Consider the following 18,978-nt stretch of genomic DNA (forward strand, 5'->3'; position numbering starts at 1 on the left):
AATGTTTCTATTACACAGGAAAACACACGAAATAATTGATTTGCCCGCAATGTAGTAACTCCGTGTTGGTTTTATTTTTCTCACGACGTGAAGTAAGGACAGCATGTTGGCATCTTAAGAGCCTAGCTATCAGGAGGCAACACAACAAAGACAGGGCGTTCTTGTGTAACTCCTGATTTTAAAAAAAGACTATAGTACTCCCATCTTCTATAAAACATACAGTTGGTTCTACGGGGCCTTCACACCGCCATCCAGAATTCGGTTGGCCCTTACCTTTCCCAGGAAAGTCAGATGCTGAACGATGAGGTGGGTGCTTTCTGTCTTCCCCGATCCACTCTCTCCACTGATGACGATGCACTGACACAGAAAACAGAGTCAGGGAGGAGCCCAACCAATCACCACACAGAAACAACCTGCACATTTGGCTGTGGTTCTTACACATAACATACCCCACTATACTCCTCCATGTTTCATTTAACAATCATTCTATCCTGGGACTCTTTCCAGTATATGACAAGCTGGGACAGCTGCTTGTCATTGCAAAGTTTAGATGTAGCATTGTCTGATGGTGCCATTGTTAACTGATCCTTGTGGGTTTGGTCAATTCTTGTTATAAACTGTATTGCAAGGATTCATTCTATACACAGGTCATTGTATCTACATTCAGGTTCATCTGCTGAATAAATTCCAAGTGGGCAATATTTGATCAAAAAGTAAAAATATTTGTAAAATAGCTACTACTGGATTGCTTGACTTGGGACCACAGCAGCTCTCTAGTTCACTAGAGTAACAATTTATCTTTACTGGCATATTAGAAAGGGTACAGCGTCCAGCGACAGCTATGTGGGAGACATGAATGAGACATGTGAAGTTGAGGCTGCACCCAGGATGAAGTCTGCTGTCTTGCAGCCTCACCACACAGCGCATGGATTTGTGCTAATCTGATTGGTTAGAAGCAGGTACTCAATGCTCTTTGAATCTGTACCTCTTTTATTACGAGTGAGGTCAAATGCCTGCCACACGCTTAAGGTCAACCATATTTTCTTTTTGTCCTCATCTCTAGTGCCCGTTTTTACTGTGTTGTTGGCTGTGTTCTTTTTACCACTTCCTGGAGCTCTTCCTGTGCAAAGGAAATCAGTGATGAGGGAGAATAAAAGCGACAGGGTTGGCCTTTGTCCTTGGACCCTGACAAACAGCTTCTTGGAATTTCTAACTGGTGGAGTGAAGAGAGCCTCTTCTACTCAAGAGGGATGCCTCTAACCGCACCTCTGCTATGCACGAGGTGGCTCCAAGTGGAAGCCAGACTACTTCACATGGGGATGGGCAATGAGAAAGAACAGATAAATGGGCAGAGGATGGGAACTTTCAGAACCCCCCCATCTTCCAGAAAGGAAAAGAGGTTGCAAATTGAGTTCAATAAAAACTTTTAATGAAAAGAACTCTTTTATTTATTTCTATTATTTAAAATAGTCTATGAGCATCTATTTATTGCACATAATGTTGGGTTTCACAAAGACAATTTCTTTCAAGTACATCATAGACTTTGACTATATTATCGCAGTCTTATTCCCTGAGTTATAAAAACTAAAAACTTTTTTTATGATTTATTTATTTATATTGTATATGCATTGGTGTTTTGCCTGCATGTGTGTCTATGTGAGGGCATTGAATTCCCTGGAACTGCAGCTACAGACAGTTGTGAACCACCACGTGGGTGCTGGGAATTGAACTTGGGTCCTCTGAAAGAGCATTCAGGGTTCTTAACCATTGAGTTATAAAATTTCTTAAACAAATGAGATTCAGTGAGTTTAGGGACTGTTGAATTGAAGGCCCTGGGAGAGAGTGCTCAGGTGAAAGGCAGGATCCTACACGCTCCCACCCCCTCCCTCCACCTGTTCCATGCATGCCTCCCACACGGTTGCCCTGGTTTGTACCTAATATGCCAGTCAAGACAAATTTAGTGTTCTCCTTAATTCTTTGAGTTGTCCTACTGAATTAGCCAGCCTGAGAGGATTATTGGAACCCTTGAACTTGTCCTTGGCTTGGCAGGAGTGTGAGGCTCCTGGGTACTCCATTTGTGGCTGGCATCTGACATGTGGGCATTTTTGTTGAAATTAACCTCTAACCTGTGGGGTCTGTGCTAACTCCAGAATGTGTCAGGATTGCCCTAAATTGTAGGACACCCTGGAAAAAAACGTTTAGTTTTGGAAAACACACAATTCGGTGTCAGAAACAAAATAGGGTGGGGATGGGATGACAGAAAAAAAAACCTTCCAATAGGCAAGCTTTTTAACTTGAAAGTCATGCTGCTCTGTCCACTTCTTTCCTCTCTGGTAAATCTGTGGACAGCTTTTAAATCTCCATAATAATGCAGAGAAGGTCATCTCTAATGTCAGCAAACCTCCCTTCTGTGAATTTTGTTGTGCAGTGGTTTGAGTGAGAAATGTCCCTTAGAGTTTAGGGCGTTTGAACACTCGGGCCCTAGCTTGTGACCCTGTTCAGGAGGTTTTGGAGGTGCTGCCTTGCTGGAGGGGTGTTGGCACTTGGGAGCTCTGAGAGTGAAAGTGTTCTGCCCCCTTCTAGTTTGCCCTCTGCTCTGCATTTGCAGTTGGAGGCGAGCTCTCTCGGTTGCTGCTCCAGCAGCCTGCTTGCTTGCTGTCATAATTTCCCACCATGAGAGACTCTTACACGCCTGGAGCTGGAAGCCAAATAAACTCTTCCTTCCGGAAGTTGTCTTGGCCATGGTGTTTTCTCCCGGCAACAGAAGAGTAACTAATACACACTGCTAATAATTTTGTCTACCCTCAACAGACCCAAAAGGTTAGATTTCTTTGGTCTCTGGAAATACATACATAGTAAGCTCTCATAAAAATTACTTGCAAAATTAGGTTCCCTCTATTTGTTTACAGAAGACGGAAATACAGGAAAATAAACCGAGCAAAATGGAGGTGGGGTGAAAGGCAGGATAAGCCAGGCTGTGAATTAGAAGTCTAGGCAATTAAAATTTATGGGTTAAGTTCGTGTTTAACTAACATTGAGCTTAAAGTTTGTCAGTTTTAACCCTAGCTCATCAAATTTCCCAGCAACTAGATGATATAGGGCCAGGTGTCCAGGGAGTGCAGTATTTCACATACAGGGGCCTAGTCATGAAGATCCTGAGATGTCAATAGGAGGGAATTCCATTTATGCCATTATATATCCCATTTTTATTACAGTCATTGCATGTAATCAGGTTGCGGCTGCCCTATGTTCTCATTATGTCCATATTAGAAATGTCTTTATTGCATTTCACGAGAGAAAATGAGTGTTCCCTGTGTGTTATGAATCTCAAAAGGGTTTTGTCCTTCTCAGGCATCCAGTGTCCCTATGCCGCAATTCCATTTCCCTTTTCCTCAGGCTAGTCTGTGCAAATTCAGGTCCTATTTCCTCAGGCTAGCCTCCGCAACCTCAGGTCCAAACAGAAATGGACAGACGGACCATGTTTCACCTCGTGAGCTGGCAGACAAGGAAGGTGAGTCCTTACCTGGTCTTTGTTGAAAGTGACCAAACACTGATAAGCATTGTCTGCTGACGCGAATATGTGGGGAGGATTCGAGGCTCGCTTCACCCCGTGATAAAGCCTGGAAAACTGGAGGGAAAATGCAGCTCATTTAAAGGGCCCTTCACGCGCTCCCTGGACCATCTAAGGCTTTTATTACCTATTACCCCGAAGAACAAGGGTTTTCACTGCTTCTGAAAGACTCAGGAATCTGCAGGCCTATATTTTGACCCCTGTTCTCTGTTACTGGCTACACAAGCTCAGATAAGGGGCACTGACTGCCCTACTCTGCCTCTTCCTCTTCTGAAGAAGCCATAGGATTTACAGCTTTCCATTCTCATAGGGTGAGAAGAAGTGACCCAACCCAGTGCTCGGCATGTAGCAAGCATTCAATCATTAACTTTTATTGCTGCTTGCTTTAAGAAGTTTCTCCCAAAGATAAAACTTCCATTCACATTAGATTATTGTCTATAGTTTGGGAATATTAGCCCCATGATGGGCGATGGATCACACAGTTGTAATATTACTTTATTTTGTTTGCATGTTTGATTTTCTTTTTCCAGTGCCAGGGTTTGAACTCAGGGCCACGGACATGCTGAACAACTGCTCTACCACTGAGCTACATCCCTAGCCCAGCCTTGTGAATTTTCATTACCCATCAAAGGTCAAAACATGCTTTTAAACCTCCTCACCTGTGGAGAGTATATGCTTAGATTCTGGAAGGGGTTTAAGGCGATTAGAATATCCCCCACATAGGTGTAGATCAGCGCATCTGCATACCGCTTCTCCAGCCAGTAGATGATTGTGTCCTAGGAAAGAGACACAGCCTTGAGAAACATTATTAGTCAAGGCAGAGATGCTGAGAGCAGCAATGAACCCCTTACACATTTTAGTCTAAAAAGATGAGGACAACCTATTCAAATCTTAACACTCTTATGATTCTAAGTCTCTGAAAGGGTGACAGAGGCCTTGAAAAGATGCCACAAGAATGTGCTGAAATGATTGAGAGTTGCTGACAGGCATCGAGATAGCCAACCAAGATGTCAGTAGTTGCTGGATTGGGGGCAGACTTTGTCCAATCAGAAGGTTCTAGTTATAATTAAATTTAACTGTATACATAACAGATCCCCCAGGTTCTGGGAACCGAACTTGGGGTATCTGGAAGAGTAGCAATCACTCTTGCTATTACCAGCTGAGCCGTCCTGCCAGCCCTAGTAATTTCATTTCTCAAAAGTTACACTTCAAGTCTTGATTGGGACTATGGGATTGAACTGTGCTGTTATACATTAGTGACTGAAGGGTTGACGCTGAGTGTCCCCAGCAGTAGACTCTACAGATGCAGGTTCAACTTAACAAACAGCCCAAGCAAATGTAAGTATTCTGAATGAGGAATTATCTTAGTTTTCAGATTTCAAACGTGAACTATAATAACGCCGCCATCTCTGTGAAGGAAAAACCTCCTTATGATGAACAAACAACTGTCTTCAGTGTAAAGTGCAATATCTTTTTTCATTAAATAGAAAATAAATTTGGGTTGGTGAGCTTCATTGGTCAGGCCTATGACAGAGGGGGCTTTACTAGAGATTTTTTTCTTCATCATTCCAAAACTTATATACAAGCACACAGAGGATCGTAGTCACCGAATGGAATGTTCCTTAAGCATCACTGCATGGTTAACCAAACAGTTTTTGAATGACTTTAGAAAGAAGTCCAGAGAAGGGGCAGGCCCCCTGTGTGAAACACAAACCATCCACGAGAGTAGTCTACTAAGTATTCAGTACCTCATCCAGGACCTCGAGATTGACCAAGTCGTCCTCGAGGCAGCGTCTTTCAGCATCTTCCACTCGATAGGGTCTCCTGGTATGCATCCTTTCGTGCCTGGAAACATGCAGAGAGGATCAACATGCAGACAGCGTGCTGCGGAAGAAGGCAGGCGATGAGGGCAGCTCGCTTGGGAACCCAGCCCACGACCCATCCAGCGACCTCAGCGGCAGTGAGAGCAAAGCCTATCTAGATGCCACCCTCTGCCTGTGGCGCCATCGGGGGAAGTTAAAGAGCTTTACCAAGTGGAGCCTCCAAACATACTTTTTTGTTTCCTAAGTTCCAGCTGCAGCACTTTCAGGAGATGTCCTTTACTTTTTTTTTCCTGCTCAGTGTGGTACTCGATCTGCCCCAGTGCAATGCTTCGTATAAAAGGAAGCAAAATCCCGACACTAAGCGGCAAGAGCTCTCGTTTAGACCATTCTCCACCCTGTTGGAGCATAGACTTTCCCCTGAGCCACAGCTGTGGGGCCTTTCTTCTCCCAATGTGCCCTCCACCTGACTGCCAGCGCCCAAAGAGTTGACCGTGTTTTGCATTTTACCTTGTCTGAAAATATCTTATGACCTTTCCCCAGAACAACTCCTCTCGGGAGGTGACTGCTCTCTGGAGACGATCTCTCAGCCTACTCCTAAGTATTGGTCAAATGCATGCATGCATCTGTGGACAACACGTGGGTTATGCGTGTTGAATTATAAAAATTAATATTCTGGGAGTTTTACTTAGCAAATGTGTTTTTGTACCCAACCTTATCTGTTGTGTTAGCATTTACTTATGCACGTGTGCACTTGTCCACATGTGTGTGTCCACAGGCTCTCATGGAAGTCAGAAGGCCATCTTCAGGAGTGAGTTCTTTTCTTCTACCTAGGTCCTAGGAGTTGAGTGCATGTCATCGGGCTTCTGTGACAAGTGTTTTTACCCACTGAGTCATCTTTTCAGGCCCATACTTATAAAATCCTATTTGGGGCATTGCTTACCAACTATTTCAAAAATTTGAATGACAATAAATAAAAATCCACTTTGGTATTCCGAAGTTTTGTTTTGGTTTTTGCTTCTTTGTTTGTTTAACAAAGTCTCGTGTTTCCCGGGCTGACCCCTTAGAACTCACTGTGTTAATAGAGAAGGACCTTGCATTGCTGATCCTCCTGCCTCTGCCTCCTGAGTGCTGGGATTACAGACATGTACCACCACTCCCAGTTTGCCTGGGGCTGGCAATCAAACCCAGGGCTTTGTATAAGTCACATAAGCCCCCTATCAGCTGCGTCACATCCCAACCCAAAATGTAATTCCTTAAGTAAAAGAATTACTTGAAGTAGGCACTCCCATGAATCTTGTGAGACTATGACGCTCAGGGCCGCTGGGGGCAAGCATTGGCCTACAGGGTAAAAGCTCTGGTCCCTGTCTCAGAGTGGCTAACCATGAGTGAGACGCTCAAAACAACCTCTTAACAGCAGCAACTCAGGCCTCTTCACCTCTAAATGGAGCCAGCTGATCTATCTTCAGAGTAGGCGGCTGAGAAAAGCACACACAATCTTTGGTATAAAAATTCAAACGGGATTTTAAAATGCATCAGGAACTACTCTTAGGCCCTTATCAAAATCTGGAATCAACAGTTTTGCATAACTTCTTCCATGACTCAAAAATATCATTACATTATACCTGTAAAATGCTCTACTAAGTCCTGTCGGTTCACCAGTGGGTAGCATCCTGCTTCCCTGGGTGGTGCCATATACCCAATATCGTCACAGTTTAAAGGGAGTCACCCTCTGACGGTAGCTCTGTCTCCCTGGGTCCCATAGTTGGTTTTGCCTAATGTTTTGCTGTACAATACCATGTACAACAATCATGGAATTTTCACGTGTAATCTCCTCCTTGCTACACACACAGAGGAAGTAGGTAGGAAAACACCTTCAAGTTGGCTACCCCAAGGCCTCCCTTCCCAGTCCCCATCACTGGTAGTTTCAGATTAGAAGGGTCATCTAAAGCATATTAGCCGTCTCCACTATGGGAGTCAATGCAAAAGCCTGAAATAAAATGTGGGCTTCATTTTATTCAGTCTAAATCAGTAAGCTAGGCATTCGTAAGTGGTTAACCAGAACATCTTCTTTGTCTATGTCTTTACGTGTAGGAGATGTCAAAGGGAAGCCACACTGGGAGCTGTTAAGATAGCTCAGTGGCTGAGTGTGGACTGCTTTTCCAGAAGACCCGAGCTTGTTTCCCAGCACCCATGTTCACAGTAGGCAGCTCCCACATGCCTGCGAACTCCAACTCCAGGGGCTCTGACACGTCTGACTTCTGCAGACAACACCAATCACGAGCACACACCGACGCATACACATGATTTGAAATAATAAAATTTGCAGTCCATGCTTTTAATCCTAGCACTCAGGAGGCAGAGGCAGGCAAATCTCTGTTGGAGGCCAACCTGGTCTACAGAGTGAGTTCCAGGTCAGCCAAGGTTACATAGAGCAATCATCTCAAAAACAAATAAAATAAGAATTATTTTTTAAAGATAAAGAAATCAGATTGGTTTAAAGTACATTTTCTGAGTCAGGTATAAACTCAGAAATTGGGAGGCTGAAGTGAAAGGATCAGGAGCTCAAGACTATTCTGGACTACATGAGGAGGTCCCAGTCAGTCTGGGTTACAAAGAGACCTTGGCTCATGAAAAGGGAACAGGGGAGGGAATGCTAATTTTCACTGTTCCTAAAAGCTTCAATCTGCACTCTTTAGTAAATAAAATACCAGGACAGTGCATACTTCTACCCCAAATCCCCTCTATATAACCCTAAGTTTTCCCCCTTAAAGTTCAACATAAAGAAAAAACCCTCAACTTTTTAATATAGTAACTGAATTCTCATTGTATTAACTTCAGCCAGTTTACCTCTTTCCTTAATTATGCCTAGAAATTGTGTGAAATAAGCTAGCTGACAAAGTTGGCAAGAGTCTGGAGAGATGGCTCAGCAGTTAAGGGGACCTTAACTCTTGTAGAGGACCCTGGTTCCATTCCCAGCACCCACACGGCAGCTCACAACCATTTGTAACTGCGGCTCTAGGGATCTGCTGCCTTCTCCTGGCTTCCAAGGGCTTAAGGCACATGTGTGATACACAGACATTGCCCACAGAGCTGCTTCTGTTAAGGTGGAGTAAGTATCTAAGTATCCTCCACCTGTGTCTCCACTTAAAGGCAACTACTCAGGATGGAATGCTTGAGCAGCTAAGGATTGTGGGAAGTGAAGGCTCAGGGGCAGATGGGTAAAGAAATCAGAACTTGAGATCACAGCAAGCCAGTGTGCTTCCTCTCACCACTGATAGCCTGGACCCACGTCTGTCCTTCATGCTAAACAGTGCATGTGCAGGCAGCTACAGATGAAAGCCCTTATAAACCTCAGCTTCAATCTCACAAATAATAGATTCTAGCATGAAGTTGATTCTCAGTGTGCACAGCACAGTTAGACACCACCAAGATCCAAACTGATGTTTTTTCCAAGCCCACCAGCAGATTGTCTATAGCTCCGACAGTATATCTGTCTGCTGTCCATCTCACACACCTCATCTCCAAGAATCACGCCAATGAGCTTGAATCTCATCAAAATCTTCTCACAAGGATTTTAGCAAAACAAGTTGAAAAAGATATTTTAATTACTATTGTTAGCACTGTGTGTCTTTCTCTCCTACTGATGGGCAATTTAATCCTTAGAGTTAAATTTGCTCAAGATTGTAGTTGGCCATCTAGAAGTTAGTGCCAATACAAGATAGTTCTACTATGATAAAGATCATTTCACTTTTTCAATGACACACACACACACACTCACTCTCTTATGCACATGCACACACATATGCACATGCATAGATACATATCCATGCGTACACACATGCACTCACATAGACACATGCACATTCACATATACACATGCATACTAATGTATACATATGCATACTCACATATACACATGCACACACATGCATACATACAGATACACATGCACTCACGTACACACATGCACACACATACACATGCACACACATGCACACTCACACATACACACATGCACTCACATATACACATTCACATACACACATGCAAACACACTCATCTTCAGTAGTGATCCATTGAAAAGGGTGCCTGCTTCATTTTCCTCCTGAGGGGTTTGGAGAGCTGAAAACGTTGATCCTAATGCTTATTTATTTTTAAAAAATCCTAGACTTTAGATGAAGTTATAAAATGTTTATGTTTCTCTAATTTTAGTTAAAATCAACAAAATTAAATTTGGTTTATTTGTCTGTGCTCTTTAATGGTTTGTTCTTACCAGTGACTACAAACTCAGATTTTCGAAGACTCTCATGCTCCACCTAGCGTCGTAACTCAAGAACAGCATCTGCTAACAAGTCTTTCTAAATAATTCCTTGTTTAAAACAAAAATTACAGATCATCAGCTTAAAAATACCTGAGTTTCACTCTGTTTGGATGGATACCTTGCTCAGCCTAGATTTAGTATGGAGGGCCTCGAACCTTCCCCAGAGCAGTGTGCCTTACCCTCTCTGAGGAGTGGATGGGGGTGGAGTGAGGGTCAGGTGGAGGGGATGGGAGGAGAGGACGCAGGAACGGGGATTGGTATGTAAAATGAAAAAAGATAATTTGTTTGTTTTCTTTTTAAAAAAATAAAAGGAAAAAAAGAAAAAAATTACTTGGGTTTGGCCGGGAGTTGGTGGAGCACGCCTTTAATCCCAGTACATGGGAGGCAGAGGCTTGTGGATCTCTGCAATCTTGAGGCCAGCCTGGTCTACAGAGAGAGTTCCAGGACAGCAAAGGCTACACAGAGAAACCCTGTCTTGACAAAAAACAAACAAACAAACAAAACAAACAAGCAAAACCCAACCAACCAAAATGCTTGTATCATGTAAGTGGCACAGCTTAGAGAAAACACTGGAGCAAGCAGGCTGGTTGAACAGGCAGGACGATTTTCTTCATAGCAAGAACATGGCTAATGCCTGGTTACCCAGAAGGTTAGAGTGTATACTGTCTGACAACCTGAAGATCCTATGGCGTCAACCTTCCTGAATCTTCCAGTATCAGGTATGGTTTAGACCCTCATCCTGAGCAGAACCCAACCTTATGAAGACGGTCCCATGAACTTTACATCATCTACCAACAGAATCCGTCCTCATGCTTGTTAAATCCCTCCTCCCTAGGCCCTTACCCTGAGCACTGTCTCTCAGTCAATAGAACGGATGCTCATCGTAAAGGTCACAGTGCTTTGCCACTTTGCAGGGGAGTTCCTATGTAGCTATTGCCTAAGCTCTGATGTGATCATTGTCCCATGGAAACCTCTGTGTAAGAGAAATAAACTGTGAGGTCAGACTCTAGAAGTTTTGATGCAGCACCTGTTAAACGGACCCCAGCTTCATTCTTCACCTCACGCAATTGTTTCCCTGTGTCCCTACCAGCAGTGACGCTTGCAGGATCCCCTATCAGGTTGAGTATTCCAAAGCTTAGATAATTAGATACATATAAATGACTGGGTAATACTAAAAGACATTTTTTAAATAAAGGTATATAGTCATATATAGATTTGTTTTTATCATACAAAGCATGCTGTCTGCTACTTCCACTTTAACCTACTTTGTGTGCACATAAACATCCAGAAACATATGTTCCAGGTGAATACTTGAATTCACACACCTGCAATGCTATGTAAGTTGTGCGCACAGAGCAAAGGCTGCAATTAAAGCATCTTCTAGGGGAGTGTGCTGCGGTAAAGTACAGCTTCAATGGCTCAGAAGATGTTCTGAAATTCCATCAGAGCCTATGCTACCTTTTTCTGTATTTTCTGCTTGTGTTTATGAGGCATCTAGAGTTTGGGGTTTGAAGCTGTGTGGTCTGGGTTTGGGCTGCATGCGGTAGAGGCAGCAGGGTGGAGAGTCAGGCAGACTTCTAGTTTCAAGAATCAGGGATGAAATTTGTATCTTAAGGTAGAAATATAGGCAAGTTTGAACCACTCGATCCAGGGAGCTGAGGAGTAGACAAAGGCAGAGACAGGGGCTGACATCCCCACGACAACGATGGGCATGTGTGGGGCCAATGATGGGCTATTATGGGCTGTCTTTAGTCCAGGCCATATGTAGAAGCCTTTCGAGAACACCAAAGTGGCTAAAACTATGGTTTACTCTGTGCTTGTGCAGCAATTTTGGGGCCATGCTCTTTAAGAGCTCCATCTCTTTGAGAGGTTGCTGGTTCTGTGTGCGATTTCCCCCCAGAACAAATCCTTAATCCCTCAGCTTCCTGTCTCAAGCAGAGACTCCATGTAGATGGGTACAGACAGGTTCAGGAGCCCCAGGCAGGGGAGGCAGATGTGTTCTTGCCCTCACGTAAGTGAGAGACGGAAGCACTCTAAATCACGACCCAAGAATGAGAAGGGAGAGGACTCTCTCACCTGATACCTACTCAACGCCATTTACCGAGAGCCACTCTCTGCACTACAGTGGTTAGACTAGTGGGCTGCAACACCTTTGGGGGTTTAATGACCCTTTAACAAGGGTTGCACATCAGATATTCTGCATATCAGATCTTTACATTCTGATTCATAACAGTAGCAAAATTACAGTTATGAAGTAGGAAAGAAAATAATTTTATGGTTGGGGGTCGCCACAACATGAGGGATGGTATTAAAGGATCAAAACATTAGGAAGACTGAGAATCACTGTTTTAGACAGGGACCCTCTAGCAAGCCTGTCATGGAGATTATTTCTGGCCCTGTTCCTCTATTTACAGACCACAGCCCTTCCTTTCCTCCCCAGGAGGAACTGGAAGGATGGAAGAAAGACTAACCTGTATGTCAGGTTCCAGGTTTAATAAAGGAGGTAATGATATCAGTCAGTGATAGCGGAAAAAGCAGGTAAATCAGGACAAGGGGTAAAGACGATGTAGTACAATTAATAAAAACCCTGAGTCAGATATTGGGGTTCAACCTGAAGGTCAGAAAAGCAAAACAGCCAGCCACTGGCTCTTACCTCTACCTCAGTCAGAAATGGCGATCCTGCCTCCAGGAATCTCAGAATGAGACTGTGTCTGAGAACTGTCTTCTCCCATCCTATAGTCCTCTCTAGGGCTGGGATTAAAGGCGTGCACCACTACCACCCGGTTTCTATGGCAGACTAGTGTGGCTACTGGGATTAAAGGTGTGTGCCACCACTGCCTGGTCTGTAAGGCTGACAAGGGGGCTGTTTTACTCTCTGATCTTCAAGCAAGCTTTATTTATTAAAATACAAATGAAATATCACTACAAGAAGAGAGGAGATGAGGAAGAAGACCCAGGTTCAATGACCATGGCCGAAGGCCTCTATAATTACAGACAGAGACCATTCACTCATCACCATAGTCAGTGGTTGCAAACAGTGAGGCAAGCATTACTCAAGACTGAGGAGAGAGGTACATCAATCTGCGATATCAAGTCGTCCATCTAAATAACTCCCACTTCAGTATATCCTCAGATTCAGGGTCAAAGAGAACGGACCGTCTCATCTGACAATACTATACAACCCCAGAACTAGTTGGAGACAAACCAGCACAGCTCACCCATGGGACTCTATTCTATCACTTCTATTGTAAGTCAAATACATACACTAAAACTAGTTACCAGTCAAGTTCAGAGCCCATGGCTCCATGATCTACATGTTGACCCAATAACTTATAACTTCAAGCAAGTACACAGACTTAAAAAGAGAAAACTGTTTGAGCAGAAATTGTTATAATAACTACCTATTTTTCACCTACGCAATTTTGACCATAATTCTAATAAGTTGGCATTGTATTATCAATCATATTAAAGAGTATTTGATAATATTTCTACTTTCCCCAGACAGCAGCAAGGGTAAGTGACAAAAAGCAGAAAATTAACTATAGTTCATTCTCATGGCAGAGCAAGAAGGGGGGGTGATACTAATTATATCAAGGTACAGATTTATTTCTTCTCTGTCGGGCAGATAGGAAGATATTTAGCTTCTGTGTGGGAAACATCCTTAGCATTTTATGTGATGGTTCTGGAGGTTTTCATTTACATGAACACCAGGAGCCCACGGACATATGGGATACGCAGTGTACACATATGTATGTATATGCACATACATGTTTGCAAGTAGAAGAAGGAAAGAGCAAGCCTGACTGGGAAAAGCTTGGCAGGAAAGTAGTGAGAAATCCATTTTTAAAGGTCACCACGGCAAGCTGAAAAGAAATCAGAACAACTGAAGCCATTGTTTTAATCAGCCTCGAGCAATTTACAAGAGTAGAACCCAAAAGCCATTAAGCATAACAGGGAAAAATAGCTGTTACTAAATTCTCCTAGCAAATAATACTTAGAGTGAACCTTTGTCCGCTCAGCAAGCCCCTAGCCACCTACAGGGCAGGACACACTAGAGCTTGTCATTTTTCTGAGCCTCACAGCTGAGGTCATGGTCACAGTGCAGCCACCCAGGCCTTCCCTGCCTCCATCAAATTCCAGAGAGCGGCTTTCTCTCCCAGTGACTCTTGTGAAGTGGTAAGACTTACGTTCTGAGTCTATCACTCTGATCTAATGTGGAGAGGCCTCATGCTGGGCCATAGTGATAAGCTCATGGGTTTGCAGAGTGGATTTGGGAGAGAGGACATTTTGAAGGTGGGGAAACAGGGACTGATGTCACCGAAAAATTAAATGGTTTAAAAGCATCCCTGATGAATTAAGAGACACGGGGGCCTTGAATTGCTGTCTATAGATGTTGAGAAATTCTTACCTCCTTTGAGAGAGTGTACATCGTATGTTCTTAACTGTTGTGCCTAAATTAGATATATGTCGTGGCAAAATTGTGAACTATTGGGAAAACTTAAATTCCCTTGAAGGGCTAAATGTACACCATCATCAGGATCATGGATTGACACTGACCAACTCTCAATAATACAGTATTACTTCTGTATTTCCACGGGACTGTATAGACAGAATCCTAAAGCTAGATGTGGGCACAGATCTGGGTATATAGGGAGTGAACCAGGATTGCTCCAAGTGCTGGCTTTCCATAAAGCTGCTGTGTTTAGAACTATTGTTTACACACTAAGATGGGCCTCACATCAGAAGCCCTCCTCCACACACGGTGTGCCTTCTGCTGCTTTGTAAACCCAATGGTTCTCCTATACATTTGAATGCTGGTCTTCTCTGCTTATTATAACCAGAGGATCACCTCACCACAGAATCTTTTTTCTTTTTCTTTTTTTTTTTTTTTTTTTTTTTTACTTATTTTTATTATGTTCTGCTTGTATATATTCCTGCATGTCAGAAGAGGGCACCAGATCTCATTATAGATGGTTGTGAGCCATCATGTGGGTGCTGGGAATTGAACTCAGAACCTTTGGAAGAGCAGTCAGTGCTCTTAACCCCTGAGCCATCTCTCCAGCCCCTCAACACAGAATCTTGATTCAGCACTGCCCTCTATCTGCTAAGAGTCCTTGGTATTCAAGGGGGATACTGAGGCAGATTGTCCTTTTGAGTAAGAGATGTGTTAGGAGAGTTGGTAAGACCTCCCGAAGACAGCATGATAGGAGTTCTGAGACTAATTCAGGCCTGCAAGGCAAAGTTGGGGGTTCCTTCTTATAGGTTTCAGAGAAGAAAGTCCCATATCATGCAATTGAAGAGTAGCCCATAGTACCCACACCCAGGTTGATTCCTGGGCAGTAGGGGAGAGGGAAAGGTTTGGTCCTTTAGTTAATGAGTGTCCATCATATGGAATGTGTTATCTCTGGTTCCTGATTGCTTAGGGTCTCTGGGATGAGGAAGGGAGGACTTCAGGTCCCAGGCAGCCTCTCCGTAAAGTGCCTACCATTTCCATGTAGCAGCAGGAATTATAGAGTCAGCTAGGAGAGAACGAGGCCGCTGCTGCTGAGCATAAGCTGTGTCAGCCGTAAGCCAAACTTAGCTCCATTTGATCACCGCGCCAGGGACTGTGATCCTTCTGCACCCCTCTGCCGTGCCAACCTTGGTCTCCCTAACCTGCCTCCCTGTGTAGCATCCACATCACTCCTCCTCAGCACCTGACTCCTTCTGTTTTCTGCTTCTTCTGTTATTGCTTGTACCTGATGGTCCTCCATGGGTCAACGCTTTAGAAGTGTGTATTTCTCTCGCACTGAAGTTTTCCATGCTTAAAGTGAACAAAGGCTGGAAAGGCAGAAGGGAGCAGGATACACAATCCCCCCGCCCTCACAGTGAGAGACAGAAGGTAACGCTAGGCAATAACACTGTGGATAAGTAGTTATCTCCGTCATGATGAACAGACAGGATCAACACTCAAGAGTATAGGAGCAAGGCTAGGCATCACGGGGGATTGGTCACAATGCAGCAGAAAGTGCACCAGGCATGGAGAAGGGCCTGAGTTGTGTGGCCATCTTAGCTCTTGTGGGTCTAAACAGTAGCTCTTCTGCATGCAGCAGCTTTATGGGAATCCAGCACTTGATGGGATCCTCTGCACGTAGACCAAAATCCCTATCTAAATAGCTATAGAGACAGCTATGTAGAAGTAGTGTTATAGTATTGAGTTTGGTCAGTATGTGTCTCCAGTCTTGCTGCCAGCCCATTCTACTGTGTGCTATCAGAACAATCTCGAACACATACCTGCCTGGAACTCTTCAGCGGCCCTCTCTATGTAAGGCACAAGTCTGAGGTGCTCCGGTCTATGAATCTGATCTCCCCTTACTTCCTCTCTGCCTCCTGACCCACACAAAGTTCCAAGGCTGCCAGATGATTCACAGGATTCCCCCTTCTCCAGCCTAGGTTCCCACTCCCTCTCTCAGTAGCTTCTTTCCTGTCCATCTTCTATTTGATCTTCAGGATCCTATTCAAGGTCCATCACCCTACCAGTTATGATTTCTGAACAAAAAGAAGAACCAAGCATAATGGAGCTGAGATGATAAGCCCCCACTCTTTTTCTGCAATGATGGTCCTGTAGCAGGTAGGGACATGTGAAACCATTGGCTCTGCCAGAGTTACATCCTAGCTCAGCCACTTCCTGGAGAAGTCCCTTGATTTTCCTCTTTAATGTCTTCCCCAGACATCCCAAGCCCAGGCTAACTTAGGTACCCTTTCCCAGGGACATGGTGGGGGAGCACAGGCTTTCCTTACCCCAATACTTCTGCTCTTGTCTCAGTGGTCCTCCACCTTTCTAATGCTGCAATCCTTTAATACAGTTCTTCATGGTATGGTGACCCCAACCATAAAATTGCTTTTGCTGCTATTTCATAAGTGTAACTTTGCTACCGTTGTGAATTGTAATGTAAGTATTTTTGGAGATAGAGGTTTGCCAGAGGGATAACAGCCCACAGATTGAGAACCACTGTTTTCTCTGATTCCTGTCTGCGTGGCACAAAGCCTATTAGCACTTTATCAGGAACCAGATCTGGTTTGCCTTTGGACTTCCTCTGCTCAGCTTGGGGCCTGACACCTACACATGTAAATGTCTCTACAAAGAATAAATGAATAAATTTGATTTTGGGTAAGAGATAGAAATCGATATTTTTAACCTTTAGTGCTTTCCTTACTATTTATTTTCAGGATCTTCTTTGATAAGGTAAAGAGAGAGATTTTCACAGCTGAAGGGCAAGAGAAAGGTAATTCTTGGCTTTATGTCAAGTGGACACAGGCTAGAGTCATCCCAGAGGAGGGAACCTCGAATGAGAAAATGCCTCCATAGGATTGGACTGTAGGCAAGTATGGAGGGTGTTTTCTTAATTAGTGACTGATTGGGGGGGGGGTCAAGCCCAGTAAATGGAGCCATCCCTGAGCTGGAGGTTTGGGGAAGCAGGCTGAACAAGTCACAAGGACCGATCCAGTAAGCAGCACCCTCCATGGCCTCTGCACCAGTTCCAGTCTCAGGTTCCTGCCCTGTTTGAGTTCCTGTCCTCAGTGCCTCTGATGACGAACAGTGACAATGAGGAGTAAGTAAAATAAACCATTTCCTCCCCCAAGTTGGCTTGGGTAGTAGAGTTTCATCAGAGTGATAAAAATCCTAAGACTGTAGTATTGTAAAGAAATGAAGGACTCCAAACAGACTATGCACAGGTATTTTCTTCTATGACCAGCATTTATTGGCAGTTGATGCTATAGTTAGAGTCAGCCTAACCTTTTGTGTGTAGATTCAATCCACCCTCAAAATAATCCTCATTATAGAGAAGAAACTTCTGAAGAAGAAAAAATTAAAGAACTTTTCCACAAGTGGCTAAGCTAACAGCTCAAATCTGACAAAGCTGGTGGTTTTAATCATCAAATCGCCCTGCCTGCTGTGTGGGCATCCTTGCAGAGAAATGAGGGGGCTATTTTCTCAGTCATCTGTGCTCTCGCCTCTGTTAGTCTTTCTTTTCTCCACCTTTACTGGAAACTCACAGCTTTAGATAGATTGGCTCACCAGTCGCAAATGACAGCGGAGAGCCTTTCCTGGTGGGTTCAGAAAACATCTATATAGCCAACACCTTGCCAGTTGCTAAGCAGGGTCATGGCAGAGTAAGCGTTGATTACACTGTGGTCCCTTTGGAATGCGTTTCCCTACCTCCTAAGGAAGAGGCTGTGCAACATTTTGATACGTGTCTGTGAGGTTGTATTTTTTCAAATGACTGTTCAGAGGGACACAAACTACGGGGGAATGAAACTGGAGACTCTGTGAAAAAAAAACTTTGCCACTCACCAGACTTTTGACATCAAAAGACTTGGCAAAGAGAAAGAGAACTTAGAGCAATGGCCTGGGCATACATTGAATCACTGTTTTCTAAGGGGAAAAATGTTTAAAAGGAGACTGTAGAACTGGACAGGCAGACTTGGGCAGTAGTACTGTGCTTGGTAAGTCTAGGAGCCGTCTTAGAAGCCATTGGATAAGGGACCTTTGATCAAACCAAATGAGAAGCTAGGTCGAACCTCAACAATTGAGGGTTGTGTTTCATTAGGCTTGGTCAACGGGTATTTGTAATTTGTCTTCATTTTGGTGGTGTGTGTGACTGTATGGAGGAGGCTCATGTACAGAGCTAGAGGAAAGGGGGCTTTTGATTCCCTTGGCCGTAAGCACCAGTTTCCACCATCTCAAAAGGAACCGAGTCACAGGAATGTCTGCATCTCTCTGCCCTGTCCCTAGCCACAGACACAGAAAAGGCCCTGGGATAATGGGAAAATGTTTGCTTTGCAAATCTGTGAAAATGGAGAAAATCAGCACAACACGGTCACCTTGAAATACCATCTCTGGCAAACCTGGCTTTTGCTTTTGGTTTGTAAACAGCTTTTTGCAGATCGTAGGGCTATCTCCAGAACTGACTTTGCTGTTTGATTGTCTTCACATCCGGCACTTTGAATGTTCTTATAAAAATAGTGGACTGGTGCTTATCTGCATTCTGACCAGATAGAAAAACCAAGTAAATTGCTGCGCAGAGGAGGTTTGTTTGCAATTAATTTTTTTTTCTTAAAGAGAAACTCTGCCACCCTCTGGACAGAAATTAAAGATCTGCTTCTTAGAGATATACACAGAATAGTTTTAAAGACTTCCTCCCATTCCCTAAAAATAGACATTAAATAAGATCTGCCCTTTAAGAATCTGGGGGAAGGGGTCGGATAGAGGCATGTAGAAG

The 18,978-nt window shown here is 43.8% G+C and overlaps 1 protein-coding gene across 1 annotated transcript in view; it reads right to left on the bottom strand.

The window, feature by feature from the left end:
- The window catches only part of Myo3b (myosin IIIB), a 283,171-nt gene that overhangs the window by 155,381 nt on the left and 108,812 nt on the right, over window positions 1–18,978 (bottom strand). Inside the window, exons 9-12 of the mRNA XM_057755693.1 lie at window positions 5,320–5,416; window positions 4,231–4,347; window positions 3,524–3,628; window positions 274–357 (exon numbers count right to left, since the gene is read on the bottom strand). Coding sequence (XP_057611676.1) covers window positions 274–357; window positions 3,524–3,628; window positions 4,231–4,347; window positions 5,320–5,416 — 403 coding nt within the window. The remainder of the gene's footprint in view (window positions 1–273; window positions 358–3,523; window positions 3,629–4,230; window positions 4,348–5,319; window positions 5,417–18,978) is intronic.

This window comes from Chionomys nivalis, chromosome 22 (assembly GCF_950005125.1).
Source record: "Chionomys nivalis chromosome 22, mChiNiv1.1, whole genome shotgun sequence".
NCBI lineage: Eukaryota > Metazoa > Chordata > Mammalia > Rodentia > Cricetidae > Chionomys > Chionomys nivalis.